The sequence below is a fragment of the Corvus kubaryi genome, unplaced genomic scaffold (assembly GCF_017639235.1).
Source record: "Corvus kubaryi isolate FWS band 111438036 unplaced genomic scaffold, C.kubaryi_AGA036_p1.0 37354, whole genome shotgun sequence".
NCBI lineage: Eukaryota > Metazoa > Chordata > Aves > Passeriformes > Corvidae > Corvus > Corvus kubaryi.
In genome coordinates, this window is record NW_024581116.1 from 16,336,491 (window position 1) to 16,352,998 (window position 16,508).

The 16,508-nt window shown below is 37.4% G+C and overlaps 1 protein-coding gene across 1 annotated transcript in view; it reads left to right on the top strand.

The window, feature by feature from the left end:
• The window catches only part of EIPR1 (EARP complex and GARP complex interacting protein 1), a 76,098-nt gene that overhangs the window by 56,522 nt on the left and 3,068 nt on the right, over positions 1-16,508 (top strand). The window contains exons 6-8 of the mRNA XM_042033091.1: positions 1,341-1,477; positions 4,747-4,914; positions 6,124-6,291. Coding sequence (XP_041889025.1) covers positions 1,341-1,477; positions 4,747-4,914; positions 6,124-6,291 — 473 coding nt within the window. The remainder of the gene's footprint in view (positions 1-1,340; positions 1,478-4,746; positions 4,915-6,123; positions 6,292-16,508) is intronic.

The window sequence follows — 16,508 nt, forward strand, 5'->3', positions numbered from 1 at the left end:
GTTAGAGGAGTAGGTTTGGCCACAGTGTTACATTATGCATTAACACATGAGCAATATATGATCTTACATGCTGGGAATTCCACGTTCTTTTTTTAAAAAAAATCTGTTTGTAATTTCTAGATTGTTAATCATAATGCTAAAGAAATTTGATATTCTTGGTGGAGTGGTAGTAATAAAAATTCAGCAAAATACATGCATGAACATTTATACAATATACAAATAGATTTAAGCAGTGTTGTGTGAACAGCATATTTTTCTGTTGATGTCAGTTAAAGTTTATGTAAACAGTTTGTATGTTTTAGTCTTTTTCATCTATCAAAGCATAATATTTCCACTGAGAAATCTACTATTAAATAGAATATTTATGTTGCATTAGGATCCAATAGGATCCAGTGCAGTAATCTGCTTTTGTGAAATACAAATTGTTTCACAATGAAACATTTTGAAATATGAAAATTGTGTGAAAGATGACCAATACGTCTGCTGTTTGTGTTGCTGCTTGAAATTTGTGTAAATTTTATATCTGATTAAATGCAAATATTTTGGTTTCCCTCCTTCTCTTTAGATATTAAGCAGTTTCAGTAAGTGATTGGAAGTAAAAGTAATTTGCAGTGTCGGCAGCTTCGATTTCCCCCATGTTCACGTGAAATGGGGGGACAACTTGCTATACAACTTCAAAGACAAAGTTGATTACTTTGGACCTTCTTTTCATTAACTGTGGAGATGCAGACCTACCTACTCCACGACATGCAAGCCTGGTTTTGGAACTGAAACTTTTATATCTCACAGATTGTAGATTTGTTATCTAGTATCTACTATTATTTTAACAGGCATGTATGTGATAACGTGGGCACCTGGGCCTTGATTTATTTATTTTTAAAAGCTACTATACATTTATGGAAAAGAGTCTTTTGACACCGTAATTGTTACTACAGCTAAAATCTGGCATTTTGACATGGAAAAAGTCTTGTAAGACTGTTAATGAAGCTAAATGTGTGTGTGTGTGGCAGCTGCAACTCTGTGCAATGTGCCCATATTATCTTTCTACTCTTTCAACAATAATCTGAAACTGTTTTATAGAAAGCACAGTACTTACAATATTTTTGCATACATTACACTGCATACACCTTTTTAAAAATTGCTGGTGGAAAATCAGCTCTAGCTTTTATTTGTTGGGGGTTTTTTACTTTTTTTTTTCTTTTTTTTTTTCTTTCTTGAATCTTCGGATTTGGTCGTCTGCCTTGGAGCAATAGGCTATTGAACAGCTTTGTCTTCATTGTAACTGGTTTCATTTTAGTGTTACATTTAGAAACATTGCCAGCTTTGTTTCATTATTCTAGCTCTCTAGTTCCACAGCCTTGGAAGGGAAAGGACAATTAAAATTTACTTCGGGAAGATGGAGTCCACACCACAACTGTACCCAGATTGCCACAGCCAATGATACCACTGTCCGAGGGTGGGACACGCGAAGCATGAGGTAATGAGAGCTTGCAGTCATGTTCTCTTATCTCCTTTGGAGAGAGATTTTTGCATTGTTCCTAGCACTTTCTTTTTTTTAAAATGATAAGAAAAATGGCAAACCTTATAAAAAGAATAGAAAAGCTTGCATACCTCATATAGTTACAATTTAGCAAAGAGTTTTCTCTGGTATTCCCCCTCAGCTTCAATTCTGACCTGTATATTGAGTTTTATTGAACTATATACTAGTCTCACAAGGATTTGTTCAATACATAAGGATTACCTGAATGAAGCTGTTTTGTAATTCAGCCTGAAAATGGTTTAACAACAGTCCTGACTATGCTATGAACTGTCTTCATAGCATTTAAAGATGACTTTAATCTTTGAAGGCAATTCACAGGTCAAGTTTCCTCTTCGCTTCTGATTTTAACAAAGTGTTCTATACTAAAGATTGTAGCTTACTAGTTATAAGAAATCACTGAATCTACCAAAATCATAACCAAATAAAAGCTTTGAATATACCTAATAAGGCGTTTTCCCCCCTGCTTAGTTGTGATTTTGGTAAGCAAAGGAGTGATGTTGTGCACATCTGTTGCCATGACTACTAAAGCCTCTGCAAGCTTTTTTAAAATACACTTTATCCCCTTAGCACATAGTAATTTATCACTAAACCGAGAAGACTGATGTCTTGTAATAACTTTCATTGCCTTAAAGGGCGATGACTTTAAATTTAGTTCAGTGGTTCCTGCCAGCTCAGAGTTGTAGCAATAAATCCCTTGTTTGCTAGTCTTGTGTGTTTTTGCCAAAAAGATTTATTTAATTAAGGAAAGCTAAAAATACAATAATTAAAAGTCACTTCCTATATGCTTATCATGAAGTTTGAAGGTCCTGTTCTTTGCCTTGTAAAGTGATACATAAAAATCTAACTTTATGTAGATGTGTATACTTAGATTTATAAAGACACTTTTAAATGAAGTGTACAAGAGTGGAAAGAGAGGACAAAGGAGAATGGGTTTTATTATTTTTGTAATGTTTTTGTAATCCTCCTGTTTCTAACACATAGCATGCAGATCTTGAAACTAAAGCCTGTTTTTTGAAGTGAAAATATTAAATATTGTAAACTCTGCTTCATGCTCTGTCTTATTAGAAAAAGCATCTCTATCTTGCATTAAAGGAATTCTCTGAGTAACTTCTATAGTCTGGGTATTATAGTCTGGATCCACAGTGAAAGGGGTACCTTGGTTAACAGAAACAAACCCCACAATTCTATTTACTTCAAGTGGGGCTCAGAGTAGATAGTCCTTAAACCAGTTTGATTACTAGGCCGTGCCAAAAGGCTGTTTGCAATATACTCAAAAAGTATGTGCAAGAGTAAGTCTCATCTTCCATTACTCTGTAATATGTCTATATGTAAATATTTCATAATAATTAGTTAGGCTAGGAGTTTAAAATCAGGGCAATATAAACTCTGGCAGTATAAGAAGCATGAAATGATGGGGGAGGGAGGAATCAAGGGCAGAAAACTGGTCTACCAGCAAAGTGAAGAGAGATACTCGAAGAAGCTAGAATAGCTGCTCCTGCAGAGTGTGGTTATGATAGCTGCAAGATAGAGGGAGTATGTTCTTTTGGACATAGCAAACAAAGAAGGGGAGAAGAAAAAAAAGATTGGTAGGAAGAGTCCTAGACTAGACTAAGAAGCAGTCTTAATCAGAGAAGAGCTTGTGAAGCAGAGGAGACAGACACTAGGCTGATTGGATTTAGAGAGAGAATTTTATCAGGAAAATTCAGACTCCAAGGCTAAACTCTAAATAATATGTAAGAAGAATAATATGAGGAGGCAGAGTCAATAGCTGGAGAAAATGTTCATGTGGTCTGGCATAAATCTTATGATGTAAGTGGGAAATTTAGTGTATGTATTATTGCTGTAGGTAGGGTGAAAAGTGAAGAAATGTATATTCATATTTTGGGAGGAAAGGGATCAAATGGTCAGAATAATAGTTAAGTTGGGATAAAGGCTTTCATGGTGAGTAGTGTTGAATATACAGTGGACAGTGGTATTTTTAAGCCCGTACACACATCTCTATGAGCAATGCAAGAAAAAAGTGAAAGGTGCAATAAAGAAAGAAAGAAGTGTTTTACTGCAGCAAACATGCTTGAGACTTAAAATTTTTGCCATATACATATCCTAAGAAAATAAGTGGAAGTTTGAATTCCACTCCTACAATACCTGGTAGAAAGGCATACCTGAATGATATCCTTAGCCTCTCAAACTCTGAGAAGAGTGTTGATGCTAGATACCTTAGTAATTTCACTGGTGACTGCCACAGCTGTCAGGATAGGGCTTGTTATAGGCCTGATACACTTTGAATCTCTCCTTATGGAGCTATTTCACTTTGTATTAGGAGTTAGGAATTAACAGCAAGAGACTATCTGATTGTGACAGAAGACCATAAAAATATGTAGTCTTCACAAGAAATAGGAAATTTTGGTCAGTATGTTTACTGCAGGGAAACATTTTTCATTTAAAGAAAAACAAAAAGCTCATGAAGTGTTGAAAAGTTCTAGTGAAGATTGTAGGAGACGGTCAAGTCTAAGCAGAACTTTAGATGATGTATTGGTGGCTTTGAGAAAACTGGTGACACAATAGTGGAAACAAGAAAAGCCCAGACAAACCCCAACTTTAAGAGGCAAGGTAGGGAAACAAACTGATGGCGCATGATGTTTTGAATAGATGTGCTAGGCTGTTAGCAGTACTGCAGATGTTTTCTGAAGTGGTCCAGATGGATGAGTATGCGTCTGGCTGAGGAGTTTAAGGGCCACAGGTAAATTAGTGATAAATGCAAGAGCTCAAGAAGGTAAATTCAATACGGAGCAGTAATAAAAAGCTGTTGTTGATATCTGTTGCAACCTTTGCATCTCAGCTTTTTCTGAGGGAGAAGTAGATTTCATATACAGGGAATTAGTATAACTGCTTAGGGGCAGAGAAGTTCTTATCTGAAACTAATGTGGTTTAGTAGCAGACATTTATAACAGTTTTTACAGAGTTGTACTAGAATCATCTGGAACTACTGTTTCCTTTTAACTCCAGATGATCCTAATGGAAACAAACATGGAAGGAGCAAAGCTTCAAGGCAAGCTGAGAAATCTGTACGAGTCACTATTGTTAGCAGCTGGAATGGGAGCTCTAGGTCTGTGGGTGCTAAGGGGATTATGCAAGTTTCCAGGGAAACAGATTCCTGTAGGTGGAGTGCTTTTTATAGACCACATAATTTTTTTAATGTTTTATAGGCAGATATATTGTATAGAAAATGCACATGGACAGCTGGTACGAGACCTGGACTTTAATCCCAATAAGCAGTACTACCTGGCTAGCTGTGGAGATGACTGCAAGGTGAAATTCTGGGACACAAGAAATGTCACTGAACCAGTGAAGACACTAGAGGAGCATTCCCACTGGTAGAACAAATTATCTGCATGCTGTTTTGCGGGTGGATGGTTTATATAATTTATTCAGCTAATTATTTTATCGTTTAGGAACAATGCAAACTGACTATGTTTGTGCTATTGTACATAATAATTTTTTTGCACAGAGGAAAAATTTTAACATGCCGATGTTCCTTGTGTAATTGTAAATTAAGAGTTTAGACAACGTTAGTCTAATTGGCAAGAAACTGTTGTTAACGTTGTTGGGAGGTGGGGTAGACCTTTGAGACGCACAGCACAGAATTTGGCCCATGGGCCCCTGCTGGGACACAGGTGTGCCTTCCCAAATGGAGCCTGATGTACTGCACCTGATGTGCAGTAAAGCAGCTGCTATCCATCCTTCTGTTGTCAGATGGTTGAAATGTTCAGTAATGCAGCTCCATTTTTTTGATGCTCTTCACAGTCCTTAACTCAAAAATATGCAAGTGAGTAATTTTATTCTCTGAGATTTAGAGCCTGTATCTACTGCACTGGCCTGTGGCTGGAGTAAGGAGAGAATCTTGTCTGATGGCTGCAAATTTCAGTGCTTAAGAAAAGATGAATTATTTATATTTTATAAAATTTGGATTGGAGTAATTCTTGCAAAATAAATCCAGACCCTAAAGCTATTTTAAGGGGAATGAAGATGGGAATTAACAAAAACATTATTTTAAATTTTTTTCTTCAGAATATTCAAAGAAAAAGAAGAAAACAAGAACAATAAGACATTTGGTATTAACTTAATACGTAAAATGTAAAACTTGAAGAGAAATATAATCCTGCATTTGGTTTAGGATCTATTTTAAACTTCATTGTAAGAATGTTGTGAGATTTTTGCTTAACAGGCTATTTTTAATCCATATTTTGCTTTGGGGAAATTTTTATATTTAGGACTTAAGTCAACAATGAATTGGCATGTACCCTCAAGGAATGATACTACTGAATGGTGTGATTTATTTTATTTTTTTTTAAACTTACTTGTTGAATTTTTAAAGACACCTCATAGAAAACAGATTACATGGAAGCTTAAAAGCCAAATGAAGACGGCAAAAAATGTCTTTGGAATGAGGCATGTTACTTCTATGCATATTTAAAACATTGAAAAGATGAATTTTTAGTGCTGCCCTTAAAAAAAAATTGTTTAACAGTGATGTACTACCTACTATGAATAGTTTCTTGTTCTCTCTGCTTTAACGTTTTTAGGGTCTGGAATGTCAGATACAATCATTCTCATGATCAGCTGATCCTTACAGGAAGCAGTGATAGCAGAGTTATCCTGTCTAATATGGTATCAATTTCTTCTGAACCATTTGGGCATATGGTAGATGATGATGAACTCAGTGACCAAGAGGACCAGCATCAAGAAGAGAAGTATGAAGTTTCCTGAGTTTTATGCAGATGCTTATAATTTGTCTTTTCATTGTGATGGTTTACATGTTATTTTTTTTTGCTGACTAGGATTTTTGTATACATGCCTTTGAGGTAAGTAGTTTGAATTCCCACTTTATTCAGACTTGGGTGGAATACACTCTTTAAATCTGATTGGCATGGTCACTCCATGTTCACTGGTAGGAGGGGAATGGTGATGCTGAGGATCACTTCTAAAGTCCACTGGATTGGTGAAAAAATTCACTTTAAGGGAGCTTGGGTTCAAGTCAAGCATGTAGAACAATCTGGGTTGAGAATTTGAAAATATGCTTTTGTATTTTCTGTGTATGTGTTTTAACCCTTAGGAAGTGTTACCTGTCTAATGATGAGCTTCTGCACAGGCAGAAGAAAGGAAGTATAAACGCTTTTTTTTTTTTTTTTTTTCTCTTAATATCTCTGACTGCTCTGGAACCCAGTAACTCATCAGACCTAGTTCAAGCGAACCAGAAGCTTGGTTTCAACACTCTTGGTAGAGAATAGTGCATGCTATTGGCAAACATTTGTAAACCCATCCATTTGGTTTGTGTGGAATCACATATTTTCCTTGTGAATTTTGAAGGGATGGGGTTTTAGTGAAGAATTAACTGAAATGCTAAAATAATAATTTTTATATTCAATTTTTATGTGCTTTCATCTTTTTTATTGTGCAGTATATTATGCTTGTTTCCCTTTTTACATGTCTTTACAAGTGTATATATGTATATATAGGGAGTTCTGTAGATTGAGGTTGGGCTGAGGCTTTCTAATTTTGTGACTAGCTTTCATGGTGATCTTCAGCAAACTCTTCCTTTACAAAGTGAACCACAGAATTACAGAATTAATTAGGTTGGAAAAGACCTCTGAGATCAGAGTCCAACCTATGACTGAACAATACCCTGTCGACTAGACCATGGCGATGACTGCCACATCCAGTCTTTGCTTGAGCACCCCCAGGGATGGTGATTCCATCACTTTTCTGGGCAGCCCATTCCAATTTCTAATCACCCTTTCTGTGAAGAGATCTGTCCAACCTAAACCTACCCTGGCATAGCTTGAGGCTGTGTCATCTCCTGTCACTTGTTGCATGGGAGAAGAGACCAATCCCCAGCTGGCTACAATATCCTGTTAGGCAGTTGTAGAGAGCAGTAGGGTCACCCATGAGCCTCCTCTTCTCCAGACTAAACAACCCCAGCTCCCTCAACCACTCCTTATGTGACTTACTCACTAGACCTTTCGCCAGCTCCATTGCCCTTCTCTGGACAGCTCTGCAAAGCTGTCTGCAATGATATAGGCAGATTAATTCCTGAATGAGCTTTTAAAATGAAGAATAGTCGGATGTGATAAGGAACAAGGAAATTACAAAAAACATCCCCTAGTTGCTCAGCTGTGCTGGCTAGATGTTTCAGCTAAAATTTTAAATACAGTTTAGGTTACTTCTCTAATTGCATTTTTAAGGTTGCTCTTGAACCTTACTTTATTATTAAAGATGTAGTTTTGCTCCATATAATTTTGGTGTTTTGGCTTCATTTAAAGGACCTGGGAACTATTCTTTTTTTAATATTAAATAAGAAAGTTATTCCATATATAGAAATGGCTAATTTTAAATGTATAGGATTTCTTGAAAAGATTTTCTCTACATGTTTTAAGTGCCTGAAAAATCAAGGAGTATCAAATTAAGTACCTAAAAATTTGCTCACATCAACAGTATGTACTTACTTTCTAGAATGTAACTGAGTTACAGTGTTTTAAATATAGAATCAGAAAATGGTTTGTGTTGGAAGGGGTCTTAAAGATCACCTAGTTTCAACCCCCCTGCCACAGTCAGGGACATCTTCTGCTTCCTTATCTTTGGCTGGAGATTGCAATTTATTCTGTTCAGGATGGAAGATAAATAGCATTAGTGGAAATGAGAAAGAGACCACATTTGTTTTTTATATGGTGGGAATGCATTAAAAATAACACAAGTAAATAACATTCTGACAGACACTGTGTAGTAGGTTATCTGGAATTCTGAATTTCTGTGGATTGTAGACTGTGTAGGTTGCCTCACTGAAACACAAGTCATTATAGAATGGGAATTTTTGAATCCAAGGTCATCCAATGCAATACAACAAATATAATGCATCTTTTCCTATGGCTATGGGTTGGATGTAAACCCCATCGTGAATGACTTGTATAGCAGTGATGTAGAGCCCTTGCCTGTTCCCAGAGGCTAGAAGAGTATCAATTCTGCATTTGCATTTTAAATATGTGCTTTTCAGCTACTCATCTGTTTTCTGTAAAACCTGGGAAAGCACATCAGCTTTTGTAACCTCTGCTTGGTACTGTGAAAGTCTTGTTTTAGGCTCCCCCTTCCGCCCTCTTGTTACAAGTTGAGTCCAAAGGATGTTTGCAAGCTGCTCACTGGCCTTGAACTGTTGCCAAATCAATGTCTCTTTAGTTCTGAGTGCACAAATGAAGAGGGCATAACAGCTGTTGGGAATACTTCTTGTTAGTCAACCACTAGTACCAAATATTTTGACTATGATGCCCTCCTGGAGACCTCTATGAAGAGTCTGTTGCACCATTCCATGGTACTGTCTCTTTTATAAAATACAGGTTTTCACTGTATGGCTTGGTGCAGCAGGGGCGTGGGGTTTTTTGGGTTGTTTTTTTTTTTTTGCTTGGGTATGTTCTAGACTTTCAAGAAGGTGTTATATTCTCACAAGGTTCATTTTTATCCTGTTTTGGAGGACATCTGATTTGTTATTAAACAGCACACAAATACTAATAAAGAGAATGTCTGTTTCAGGTGTATCTTGAAATACACCAGGAAGAGCATGTATTTGGACAACTAGAGTATCTGGCCAGTCACCTTCAGACTGAGTGCCATACCTCTCTCAGAAAGTTGAAATATCAATTGTAAAGAAAGGAAAAGACTCTTTCTGCATTTTATTTGTCCTGAATACAATAACTTGTAAAAATACTCCTTTGATTAAATATAAAAATGATGAGTATGTGCCAGTTATATCTTTAAAGGTTTGTTGTTTGTTCTACTTAGTAAAGTCCCCATATTTTGAAAACATTGACTTCTAATACTGTTCTACACAGTTAAGACTCCTTCCTGAAATCTTTAAGTCTTGTTAATTTTTAATATCTTTCAGAGTAAATTTCCTAATTTTTACTGTATTTCTTGGTTGGGCACAAACCAAAAATAGTATGTCAGTTTAACCCTTCCTTGTTCAACCATGTAGAACTATGCATGAGTCTACCTACTCAATTATTCTTGCCAGATTTGCTGCAGTAGTTGTCTAGTTTTTAAGGTTCCCAACTGAAAATAAGTATTTGGAGATAATTTTTTTCAAAAGAAAAGAATTCAACTTCATTGCATAATGAATAGACAAACTAAAAACTGCTGTATTCCATTCTTACTAAGAATTTCTTGTTAGTGGTTTCTTCTTTCAGTGTTTGTCTATATATGTGTTGACATCTTGGGCCTATGCTGCCATCTTAGAGACCAGAACATGCTTGCGTAAGCAATGTTCTAGGACTGTTGCATGAGGATCTGTCTCTTGTTGAAATCAAGTGACTGCCAGTTCCTCTTAATTGCTGGTTTAGATCAGAGCAACTAGTTTGCTGTCTTTTCCCTACTTTTTAACTGCTGCTGTTGTTTCTCCCATCCATTATAAAAATGGAAGAGCAGGCAGCTTCCCTGTATCATGTTAGAGGTCTCCCTAGCCTGTGTCATATATCTCATAGTAGTCAGGAGGAAAAAGTATAGCAATAGGAAAAGGAGATGTATTTCCCCTGGGTATATGCTCCTATCCCCTGACTATTCACAGTTCAGGGACATTTACTGCCTTCTGAATAATCTTTGGAGACTTCTGATTCTTCCATGTAGGGTTTTCCTTTGTTATCAGCCATATTCTTGAGTTTATCTGTTCTCACTAACTGTGTTTTTGTTTGTTCCAAAACATGCCAGATGTGCATGCACAGCTTTTGTGAAACGTGTCTAGGAGAAACACGCCAACTGTGTTTGTTTTCTTGCACTGAATTAAGAAAGGCTTCAGTGCTTTCTGCATGGGAAGCTGTAACGATCCGGTTTAAACCCAGAAAAGCAAAGCAAGCTAAGTCTCTGTACATAAACTGGAAAGAACTTAGAAGGTTCAAAATATTCCCAGAAACAAGATTAAAACCAAACGAGGTTAGATGTTGCTGCCAAAAAATGGATGTATTTTATTTAATGGTAAAAGAGGCAAAGAGAAGGAAAGAGAAGAGTAGAGGAAAGTTAGAAAAAGCCAAGGTTACTTAAAAAGAAAAGCATAGGATAGGTCACCACCACACTGTGCTACCTTTAGTGCTGCCGAGATGGGGTGGGGGGAGCGAAGCAGTTTGAAGCGTCTGATCTGCCTTCTCTGATCTTGGGAGCAGTTTGGCTGGAAAGCAGCCGCCCGCAGCCGAGCCTTGGCCCACTCACAGTGCTCTCCCCACGGGACACAGGAGCAGGGCAGGGGTTCCACAACTCACTCGTGATTCTGGTCCAGGGGTGCAGGTTCGGGGGGGTCTCCTCAGGAGGCCTCAGAAAGTCTCGCAGCAGGCGATGGTGGTGGTGGGGGGGAAAGGCAAAGGTCAGGGACTCTGCCCCTCACTTTTCCATTCGACTTGCACCAGTTCCACCTTCCTTTTTATGGGCCTCAAGGTGGGCTACCCACAGTCCAAATTGCCTGTAGAATGATAAGCAGACAGAATGATGAGGCATTTTCTGGAGTTTTTCAGGTTTAGAGCAGTCATAATGAAAAAGCACTTTTGAAGCCTTTCAGGTGTTGAGCAGTCATAATGACGAAGCACTCTTTGGAGCCTTTCTCTTATTATTAGGCTCTTACAGAAGCCCAAAGCCACTATTGAAAATAGGTAGTCTAAGAAGAGGATGGAGCTGTTCACAGAGAAGAGGTGTAGGCATGTGGCCATATAGCTATGTTGTATTCTGGTCAAGTTCTCAGTCTGGGTTGTTTAATGGACAGTTCAAATGTGGAAAAAAAAACCATCTGAGAAATGGTGAATGAAATGCTCTGCTACTTCTGTTTCAAGCACCTTGATCCAGAGGTAGAAAAAAGTGTAGAAAATAAAGGAAAATAGAACAGATGAGGGTGAGTACTTGGGGTTCATTTAGGTTTCATCCCCAGAACAAAGCTAATGTGCATGGATAAGAACATGAGAAGTGCTTTTCAATGCCTAAGTTTGAACAAACCTTTTAAAACATGGGATAATTCCACATCTGTGGATGCAATCACTTGTCAGGCTTCTTGACCTCTTTCTTTAGTGGCTTTGCACCCTGTTGTTGCAAGAACATTCTCCCTGCAACACTGAACTTGCCTGAATACTAAATCTCCTGAAGGTGACTGTCAGCTCCCTGTAAGGTATTAGGAGAGCAATGGGAACTGTCTTCCTCCTAAGGGAGATGTTGACTGTCTTATATCCTTTCTTTAGTCTTTGGTTATCCAAAATCCTGATGTTAGTGAGTGACTCTAGGTGTTACTGTATTAAATTATTCTGGTAGTCATTTTAATTCTACATTTCTCTTTCTAACAATAAAAAAAAGCTACTAGCTTCTTACAGTTTAGTGTGGCCATTTTTACTTGCCAATCAGGATTCCTTTTCTTCTGTCATTCCAATTCATATTGTTTGCCTTATAGGTTTAAATTTTGGACTGCGTAGGTTTCTGTTTGGTATGCTGGTGATACACAGCATGAGAAGACTATTTGCTATCATAGGAGTACCAGCAGCAAGATACATGCTGCATCTACAGCAATGTTTTCATTCTTCATGACTTCTGTGGCCAGAACTTTGTGACAAGGCTCAACTGATAATGAAGGACTTGTTCTTTAAGAGAAAGAGCCTATTCTGTATCCATAACAATTGAATGATTTATATAGTCAATAACATTTTGAGCTTATACATTGGTCCTGGAAAGGAAGCCATCCTTGAACTTTAATTTTGTAGTGTAAGCTCCCAGCTCCCTTAGCTTTCTTTGGGGTTTGTGGGCTTAAGATGTTTGCTGTTTTCACTCACTGGTAGAACTTGTTCCTAAGGTAAGTATGCTGCCTTCTCCCTTATGCTGCATTTCTTGGTGATATCTTCAAAGATTATCATTATCTTTGTTTTCCTTTGAAGATTGTACCAGAAATTCCTATTCGAAAATACTGGTTTAGTGTTTTTCCTGAATGCTTAGTTTCCATCTTTTTTGTCATAGATGTTAGCCATAATGTCCTTTGATACAAACAGATGATCTAACACAAGCACTTCTCAACATTTTATATTTAAAGCTGAGAGATGTGATTAGTCCTTCCAGTAGAGAGAATCTCACTTGAGATCGTGAAGTTTTTAATGAGCTGTTTACATGTAGAAACATCTTCAGCCATCAGAATGGACCAGAAAGAAAATGGTGGCTGCCCTCTCTGTAGAAAGACACTTTCTTCAAAATTCTGTCTAAAGAAGTTGGTGGTTTCTACTTTTTGTAGTAGAAATGTTGTTTAGAGTTTTTGAATAATAAATCATGTGTTTCACAATATTACATATGAACTGTACAATCTAACATAACACCTTTGTATATGCCTCTGTGACTTCAGAGGAGAGATTTGTCAGCGCTGATATTTTGAAAAGTATTTGCCAAACATGCTGAGGCAGGCTTTCAGGATATTTTCACATAGCTGTCACTAGTGTTAATTTTGATGCTATTTTGCTTTTGGTATTAATGTCCTGGAGAAACCTAGGAGTCATAGAATTATGGTATGGAATCAACCAAGAGACCTAATTAATTAAAACAAGTTTAATAGTTTCTGTTTTGGGCAATGCCAGGATTCTGGACTTCACTTTTTGGATGTGTAAGAAGCTGGGCAAAATGTAGTACAGCAGAACTTTTCAGTTCCAGGACTATTTTCTTTAAAAGCTTCTGGTTTTCTTGTACTATTTCTTTCTTTAACCCTCATCAGCAAGTATACCTTCCTTAATTTATTTTTCATATTAGGACATCTATGAAGCCTGTTATGTAAAAGTATGCCTTTCTTGGTTTCCTGTAGAAGCAGTTCAGAAAGCTCTTTTTTGAATAAAAAATAGTATGTTTGGAATAGTATGAATGGCCAATTATTACGTATAAAAATTGTGTTCAAGAATAAACATACTTGAATTCAGGCTTTTTTAAGAGAGTGAAAAAGCAAATAGTATGTTGTCTAATATTACCAGAAACAATTTTCTCTTGAAGTCAAAAGGAAAGTGCATCCATGGGCTATTCCAGAATCCAGTGCTATGGTTTTCAGGATTCATTTTTGGTTGCTGCAGTACATGTTGCTGCTTTATTGATTCACTTCTATTTCATAGTGATTTTTAGATTAAAGAGGGTTTAATTTTGACTGTGATAAGGAATTAATTATTTTTGCTGACTGAAAACCATATTTTATTGAACACTGTGGTGACAAAACAGAATTGCAAGCACTGCAAACTTAAGTGGTTGTTAGCATGAGAAGTAATTGGAAATAACAGCTTTCTACATGAAAACAATTATCCAAGGCTGAACAGGCTTCTTTCTCAAATCTGTAACACAATTAACCTCAGTTATCTAGTAAAATAAAAGGTTCTCTCCTTTCTTAGAAGCTGGTTGGGGTCGTGTTATTTGAATAAGACTACAGAGAAAACACAGTCCATTTTCAGCTCAGTGTGGCACAGGTCTGAAATTTATGCATGATGTTGGTAGAAACGTCACATTTCATACTGTGAATTCTTGGTGGCAAAGGAATGTGATGCATTGTCAGTTGATGCAGTGCAAGAACATGTATAAGAAAAGGTATTTTAGTCTGGTCAGAATAAAATCTTCAAAATAGATAGGAAAGCAAGAAACTAAAGAAGCAAGGGTCAAGAAGATCTGAGGTGAGGAAGAAAAGAGCTTACTAAGCTTGCTAGGCATAACAAGTGATTATCAAGTATGCTATCAAATACAGTCACAGAATCACAGAATAAGCTGAGTTGGAAGGGACCCACAAGGATCATGGAGTCCAACTGCTGGGCTTGCACAGCACCATCTCTCTATTATGGGATCAATAGGCCAAGGCATCTGTGGTACACTGAACTAGCTATATAGCATAGCTATTCATGCTATACGTAGCTGTTTTGTACACATATGTGCATGCTATATATATAGCTATACATGGCTATTTTTATATACATAACCTGCAGCTTTTATATAAAAAGAGGCATCTCTGTGTTCTGGCAACAACATGAATTATGCATACTAATGTACTGTAGAAGAAAGTTTACTTCATATCCAGCTCTGTACAGCTATTCTTCTTGTTAATCTGAGATGGTTCTTTAATAAATAAATATGTGTAAAAGATGTGTAAAATTTCATTGGGACTACATAACTCGTTGTGTGACTCAGGAACAGAACAATCCTAAGTACCCTAGATTGATATAGATTCAAAAACAGTGTCCTCAGCCTATTCTTGGATTACCAAAAAAAGCAAACATGTAGCCAAAACGCAGAGAAATCTGAGGTGTTTTCTTGGAAATCTCTTAGCATCGGGTAAGGTAGTCTGCCTCTAAGAGATTACTGTTGTGAGGCAAAAAAACTCATCACAAACACCTCTGCTCCTTATGTTGAATTTTTTTTAATGTTTTAGAACAGTCTTTCACATACATGAAATGAATTCTGCTTTTTATTCCACTAGCAGAATCCTTCTGGGCCCATTACCCATTGCATAATTTAAAGGCTAATCTGTTTTCATTCATCATGTTTGTAAAGGGTGCTCACGGACAGTTTCGTTTGGGTCTTCTGTATTGTTCCTGAGACACGTCATTTTGAGATGATTTTTTTTCCATCCTGATTGTCTTGTATAGTATCTAGCTCTTTTATACCAAGTGATCACCTCCATAAGGATTTTCTCTGATTCTCAATAACTGTTTCAAGGCTGTGTCGTTCGCCTGAAGAACCAAGTGGAATAGCATGCTTTCTTTTTCTAGGAAGGCACAAAATTTACTTTCATACCTAAGAGGAAATTCAGTGTATAGATAATAATAAAACACAGTTAAAACTGTAGTAATAAATGGGAATGCCAAACAGAAATTCATCTACAGGCTTGTTTCCTGAACACTCATTCCCCTGACTCCTGTAAATTAAATTAGATGAGCTGTGTTATTTAAATGAAACACTGAAACAGCTCTGAGCATACAGAAAATAGTGTAATCTAGAAGCTTATTTGTCCCTGTTTATCCAACCTTCGGTTAACTGAGACTCGTGGTTAACTGGAAGTCAGTCGTGTCCCCTGACAGCCGTGTGCACTGTGCATTACTCCCCTGCCTATCCAGAGAGACATCTCAAACCTTCAGAATAATGGAGTTGTGGGTAAGTGGGTGAGCACTGCATGAAGTACATTGCTGTCTGGGGACATGACCAACTTTCACTTAACCAGGCATGTCATTCAGCAGGAAGTTAGACAAACATGTTACAGGAGATGAAGTACCTGTATGTGTGTGTTAGCTCTCTGCTGTTAGATGGTTTGTATCAAAGTTCATATTCAGGAGAACTGAAAAACAAGCTTGTTCTTTGCAGTTAACCAGTGGCTGGGTGTTGGTTGTGCTGTGCCCTTTTTTTGGTTAGTTAACCTGTAATGTAGCACAAATAAATGGTAAAAATCCTGGAAAATACATATCTGAAGCTATTCTGCAGTATGAGTCTGCTTTTGGTTTCTTCATTAAACTCAATTTAATTTTAATTGCAGTGTTAGATTCACAGCTGGCTCAGCTGGCTAGGTGGGGCAGCAATACCCTGCAAGATACCCTACTGTGCTTCCATCCAGGCTTTGTGATTGCAGAGCGGCATGCTTTCAGAGAGCAGCAGGAAAGGGCAAAGACAGCCAATAACAACACTTCATTTCTGTAGTAGCAGCATCTGTTTAAATGATTGAGTGGCATTCACAAGGCTCTTTGGCTTTGCTTTCTGTGAGGAGGGTTGCAGCTGTAGTACAAGGCTGTTTCTAGGAGGCGGACGGAAGCCTTTGAAGGGCGGACTGATTCTTGTCAGACAGAGATGATTCTCTGTGGCTGAAGGAGCACTAAGGTCATCCTCTGAAAACTCCCCTACCCTGTAGCTACAAAATAATGTGCTGTACTGGCATTCTGAGAGGAGAGACTATCTTTAGGAATGCAGGGAAGAA